Here is a 6,703-nt window from a genome sequence, read left to right on the forward strand (position 1 = left end):
TTGAGAAAGGCATCTCCCTGCGGAGTTTGGGTGAGATTCATGTTCCACGTTCATGATGAGACTTTTAGTCCGCCTCACGCCAGTGTAAGTGTAAGGCTCGCATTCCCAGTATCTTAACAGTATAAAAAAAATATATATATGTGTGTGTGTGTGTGTGTGTGTGTGTGTGTAAATGTCCAGTTGTTTAAAATCCACCTCTTTTTGGTAAATCTGACCATTATACCACTTGACGCGGTCGAATTACAACTTCTTCTTCTTCTTCTTCTTCTTCTTCTTCTTCTTCTTCTTCTTCTTCTTCTTCTTCTTCTTCTTCTTCTTCTTCTTTTTCTTTTTTTTAATCTTCTTGTTCTTCTTGTTCTTGTTCTTCTTAGTCTTGTTCTTCTTCATCTTCATCATCATCATCATCATCTTCTTCGTCTTCTTCTTCTTCTTCTTCTTTTCTTCTTCCTCTTAATTTTGCTGTGTACAATTATTCGGACGCTGCACAGCAGAACTCTATTTCTCAGATTCCTCCAGGTATGTCGGTTGTGTGTCTAAGCCAGGCTCTCTGCAATCAGTCAAACAAACAAACAAAAAACCACAACAACAAAAAAACCCGGAGTATTAAAAACTGATACAGTTCGGGTATCCCAGTGTTCTAGAAAGTCCAGCATTTGTATGATTTGATACCTTTTTTTCTTTTTTCTTTCTTTTTTTTTTTCAGTATTTGTAAACCTCTATTTCCAGTGGATGGAAAGATTCTGATTCTGTTGTTTTTTGTTTGTTTTTTTTTCTGCGGGGGGGGAGGGGTTCTACTTTTTTAACCCCCCCTTTCCCCGCTCGCCCCCCCCCCCCCCCCCCCCCCCCCCCCCCGTTCGTATTTTGAGCTCCATCCCACCAATGTGTGGAAATTATCGTTCTCGTACTTCCATCTCATATCCCCCACCCCTCACAAATATAAATATATATATATATATATATATCGATACCCAACGTGCATGTGTGTGTGTGTGTGTGCATGTGTGTGTGTGTGTGTGAAAACAGCAACAACAAACCAAGCGAAGTGCTATACTATCAAAGCCAATAAATCACCAGAAGTGATGTGTGTGTGTGTTTGTGTGCGTGTGTGTGTGTGTGTGTGTGTGCGTGTTTGTGTGCGTGTGTGTGTGTGTGTGTGTGTGTGTGTGTGTGTGTGTGTGTGTGTGTGTGTGTGTGTGTGTGTGTGTGTGTGAAATGCCACCAGCTGATCGCGTGGAGAAAGTGTCGCCACATGGGTGATGGTTTCCCTCTTCAGTGTTTTAATTCCTGGGTCTCTTGTCTCAGTGTTGAGTGCACTGGAGGGGTTGGGGGTGGGGGGGGGGGAGGTGTTGTGTGCGATTTGGCTCCCAGAGGGCGCTTTGCGAAAACGTTTTGATTGATTAATGAAAAGTATTTGATTCACACTTGAGGATCCATTCCAGCGAAAGTCTGTTTCGTTCGCTCAGTCGCCGTGCCAAGAAGTGGAGAGTGTCCAGAAATGAATGAATACTGAGGTTTTGTCATTTTCCTGGTGGGGGGGGGGGGGAGAAGGGGGGGGGGAGGGGGGGGGGGTAAAAGAAACAAAAGAATTTTGGTAACACGTCTTCTTGGAAAATTATTATAACCACTTGCACAGTATTTATAATGATATTCACGTTTCGTGTTTATCTCCCTCTCTCTCTCTCTCTCTCTCTCTCTCTCTCTCTCTCTGTGTGTGTGTGTGTGTGTGTGTGTGTGTGTGTGTGTGTGTGTGTGTGTGTGTGTGTGTGAGAGAGAGAGAGAGAGAGAGAGAGAGAAAGAGAGAGAGTTGTTGTTGTTGTTGGGTTGTTGTTTTTTTAGGTGTTGCGTAACTTTTTGCAGGTTTGATATATTGCTGCACAGTGGACGATTTCTGTTTCTTTTAAGTCTTTATCTTCCTTAATTCTTTGTTTCAAACGCAATGAGGTTTTGATCGGTGACTGACTTAGATGCTTAAAATTAACGAGTTTGACACAAATCCAAAACCTGATTTGAATAATAAGAATAAGAATAACTTTTGGTCAGGTGCATTATCACAACATAGAAAAGTAAACAACATGGGGACCATAACAACAACAGCTTTTAAGAATATTACGAAGACACAAATGTAAAAAAAAAATCACATACACCGTTTCATACATACATCCACACACTGCAGGTAATAACTAGTATTCTTAATGTAAAAACACAAAGAATTAAGAAACATTATTTGAATATAATTATAAGCATAGCCTACTATATTGCACATTGATTATAATAGACAGATAAGAATAGAGATAAATTGCGGAAAACCACAACCAGATAATCAGCACACACCCGCACCCACCCACCCCCCACCCACCCTACACACGCGGATTACTTGATTAAACAAGAGTAATAACTCACTCAGTACGGTCAGTCCTCTCTTCTCCTCTACACATACCCCTCGGATGTCCAGTGGGTGTCTGAATGACCGACCCAACCTTCAGCTTCCGTCGTCAGAACTGTGGTATTCTTTGTCAACATTCACGTCTTCAGTATAAGAGCCTTCCGCTTGCAATATTTTGATGTTGGTAATTGGGGTGAAACGCTGTTAACGTCGTCTCTTTCGCCGTTCGTATGGAGAGAGATAAACATATGTTCTAAAATAAAAGCATTTCACATATTCTCTTTTAAAACATTGCAATTAATTATTACATCGTAATTATTAACAGAAATATATTTAGAATATGGACGTTAGCATTAGACATATAATAATATTATTGTACATTCATCCTGCATATTGCACATTCTTCATCCTACATATTGCACATTCATAATAACCAATTGTCACGTTTTTAAGCTCAGTAAACACACACACACACACACACACACACACACACACACACACACACACACACACACACACACACAGGGAGAGAGAGAGAGAGAGTTCTCAAGAATTTAAAAGGTGGATTAAACGTGGAATAAAAGTCTTCAGAGCTCTGGATTTCAACTTAAAAGTTCTGTAGCGTCGTCCTGATGGCAATAGCTCATAATACTTTGCTAAAATATGGGTGTCGTCAGTTGCTATCTGCCTGCTTTTTTTTAACCACTCGACTTTCATACAGCTCTTGCATACTAGCTTGTTTCACTCCCACAATTTTGAGTGAACATTAAACTTGGCACCGGTTCAAACCGTAGCAGAAGTGTTAAGAAACATATGAGAATTTTCTATAAAGGCAATAATCAACCAAAAAGAAAAAAAATCAAAGAAACTGCTTTTTTTTTTATTTGGGAGAAATTAGCAGCGGTTGATTGCTGTAGGAGAAGTGTTGAGAAACAGTTGTGAATTTTTTCACGAAACTTTTTTTTTTTTTTAATTTTAGAGAAACGGGTATGTGAAAATGACTCCGACTGTTGAAGAGGTAATTGGTAAACACCTCGTCTTGTGGTTCGGTCCCACATGCTTTGACACCTCCCTGAAGCTGACATTCTTCGTCTTATGAAGAAAAATAAAACACTTGAAAGAAGATTCTTAGGACTAGAAACGTCGTTGTCGTCGTCGTCGTCTCATCATCTTAAGGTACCATCAGTTGATGTTGTTGTTTTTGTTTGTTTTTGTGCTTTTTTTTTTTTACTTCTTGTATGAGTCTTAAGTCTCAAAACGTCGTCTTCTCAGCATCTTTAGGTCCTTTTGGTATTACACTATAAGTGTTTTTGTTTTTTGTTGGTGTTTTTTTTCCTTTCTTTTTTTTAAATATTTTTTCAACTTCTTCGTCATATGGTTCTTCAGTATCTTCATCAATTCTCTGGAGCAGTTCGGAAGTTTCTTGTGCTGCTGCTGGCGAGCGTACCAGCCTGAAGACGGGTAAATGATGCGCCCGGGAGAAGGGGGAGGGGGGTACAGTATTCAAATTGATAGTGAATTCAGTCGTCAGTCATTCCCTGAAATCTCGGTTCTGGGTTCAGTCGCAGTCCAGGCTGTGGTGCCAAGCCAGAGGTCAGAACGATGTGTCCGTCGTCTGGGAGTCGTGACACTGACTGACACACGTGTCGGCATTGAGGGGAAAGTGTTGTTGTTTGTCGTGCGGCGTGTGTAAAAAATAGAAATGGCTGGGCCTGCTCCTTCTCTTTCTCCTAACTGATGGCAGTTGGACGCTGAATGTTAATTTTACACGGACACTTCTTCAGACTAAAGGCAGCTGTGTGGGGGCAGATAAATATATATATATATATATATATATATATATATATGTGTGTGTGTGTGTGTGTGTGTGTGTGTGTGTGTGTGTGTGTGTGTGTGTGCATACCAACACTTCTCCCAACTGATGACAGCTGTGGAATATATACTGACACATCTAACTGATGACAGCTTTGTGTGGAATATCAGAATACTGCCACTCCCTGTGACTGAAGGCAGCTGCTTGTGGATCCACTGGTAGTGTCAGGAGAGGCGTGGAGCACGTGATTAACTCCAGCAGGAGAGCAAGGGGGCTGGCACGGAACGAAGCGCCGACAGCAGAGCGGCAGCAGTCCAGACCAGCTGTTGTGTCCCTGTCCTGTTAGCGCTGAGAGGATTTCAGGACCTGCGCTTTTTATTTTGGTACTTTTCTCTTCTCACTGCGGCATGAGGATGCATACACCGAGAACCTGCCACTCTTCGGAAACTTTGTGATGATTTTCTCTTGTTGTTGTTGTTTTTTCACCGACAGGTCGATTCTGGATGATCTGTTGAACGCGTGGAAGGGTCTGGAATTTTGTGTATGCTGTCGTGCTCTGTAACAAAGTGTGTTGAAGATGTAGGGGACGAGACAATTATGGCGACGGGTGATGACGAGGAAACAGCTATTGTCGACCTCGCGGTAGGTGTGATGCACACCGATGCTGCTGCTGCTGCTGCTGGGATGCGGAGGATCAGGATGGGAGGTGTGCTTTGGAAGTGGAATCTCTCCTGTGACTCGACACTGCAGGTCGTCCGGCAGGGCTGCTTAGACCACACCGCAAGTCACTGGATCTTTCCTTTACGTTCGCGACAATAGTCAAGTCTGGAGTCTGTCGAATTCTTCCTGTTCAGGATGACTCGTGGTTATTTAACTGCACGGAACCATTCCAGCCGTCGGTCTGATCTCGGTGACGGGGTGAAGAGCGGGGCAGATGTTTTGTCTTAACCTTTGCCGGACTTGGTGTAGCGCTGCTAAATGGTCTTTGCGTTCTGACTGTTCTGAAGTGAGAGAGACAGTTTGACTTGGACTTCGATGCTGCAGCGGCAATAAAGAAGAAAGAAAGAAAGAAAAGAAAAAGAACAGGAGGGAGAAGAAAAAAAAACAGAGAAAAGGAAGATAAATTTCCCAGCATCTGACCGCTCAAACTGAGAGGAAGCTGGTCTTGGATCTAAGACGGCAATAAAGAAAGGGGAAAAAAAGACACAAGGGAAAAACCCCGTGTTCTGTTTTCCCAACAACATTCCTTTGAAAAAATGGAGCTCTGCTGCGTCCCGTCCACCCAGCCGTCCGCCCACCCCAATGTACCTATGTACCTACCCCTTTGCTGATCTCTCTTCTGCCTCTTCTCCTCCCTTCATTCTGTGAAGTGTCACTGGAGCGCCGTACTGAGGAACTGTTCACACCACATCACCCCCCACCCCCCCCCCCCAACACCCCCACCCCCCTTCCTGGTCTGTCGTGTTGTGCGTGTGAGTGCCAAAGCCTGGGTCTCTGCTGATCTACCCTGAAAGAAAGAGAGAAAGGGGTGACTTGGGCGGGTGGGGGAGATCGGGTGATCGATATCCAACCCAACCAAACAATCCAGTCCAACCCAACCCAACCCGACCCAACAAGCAGAGTCACTGCGTTGCCGCACTTTGAGAAGGGCGGTTCTCCAGAATCCTCCAGGTTTGTCGTGTTGTGTGTGTCAAAGCCTGATCTACCCTGAAAGAAAAGAGGGGAGGGCGGGTGGGCTGGGGACACCGGTCAGACCCAACCCAGCCCAGCATGTCCTCATTCTTCTCTCCCTCAACTTTGTGAAGAGTCACGCTGGCGCCGCAGCCAACAAATCGTTCGCCAGATTCCTCTAGGTTTATATAGTGAGTGCCAAAGCCTGGGATCTCTGCTGGTCTACCCAGAAAGGAAAACAAACGGGTGGGCGGGTTGGGCCGGGGACATCGGTCAGCCCCAACACAAAACCAGCCCTCTCCTCCCTCTTCCCTTTCGTCTCTCCCTCAACTTTGTGAAGGGTCACTGGGGTCTGCCCGCACTCACAAACAGAAGACCCGTTCCGCCAGATCCCTCCAGGTCTTGTCTACCTGTCTACGTGTTGTGTGTACGTGGTGCATGTGCCAAAGCCCTGTGGGGCTCTGCGACCGGAACCTCGCCCCAAACCCAACCCAGAAGGCCGAAGACAAGGCGGCGGGGACTGGGGTGGATAAAAAAAAAAAAAAAAAAACCCAAAAGGAAAATAAAATCCTATACTCCGAACTCTGTCTCCAGTGTTCTGTTTTCACAGGAAAAACAAAAACAAAAAACAAAAACAAAAAAACAAACAATTCCTTTGAAAGAAAGCGGGAACTGTGCTGCCACCCGTCCACCCGTCCACCCACCCACACCACACCCGAAGAAGTACCCCTCCCAAGTCAGGCTGGACGCGCTGTGTCGCGTTCCCCGGGGGGGAGGTGGCCGCCTCCCCTGCGTGGGCGCCGTGCTGGGCGGGGGAGCGGCGCTGATGCCCGGGG

General features: G+C 45.0%; 1 protein-coding gene across 1 annotated transcript in view; it reads left to right on the plus strand.

The window, feature by feature from the left end:
- The first annotated feature begins 6,150 nt into the window (after nucleotides 1–6,150).
- Nucleotides 6,151–6,703, plus strand: part of LOC143277974 (vitamin D3 receptor-like) — a 152,304-nt gene continuing 151,751 nt past the window's right edge. The window contains exon 1 of the mRNA XM_076582970.1: nucleotides 6,151–6,703. This exon is cut by the window's right edge and continues 226 nt beyond it. Within this exon, the coding sequence (XP_076439085.1) occupies nucleotides 6,694–6,703 (10 nt within the window). The 5' untranslated portion in view covers nucleotides 6,151–6,693.

This window comes from Babylonia areolata, chromosome 2, assembly GCF_041734735.1.
Source record: "Babylonia areolata isolate BAREFJ2019XMU chromosome 2, ASM4173473v1, whole genome shotgun sequence".
Taxonomy (NCBI): Eukaryota; Metazoa; Mollusca; class Gastropoda; order Neogastropoda; family Buccinidae; genus Babylonia; species Babylonia areolata.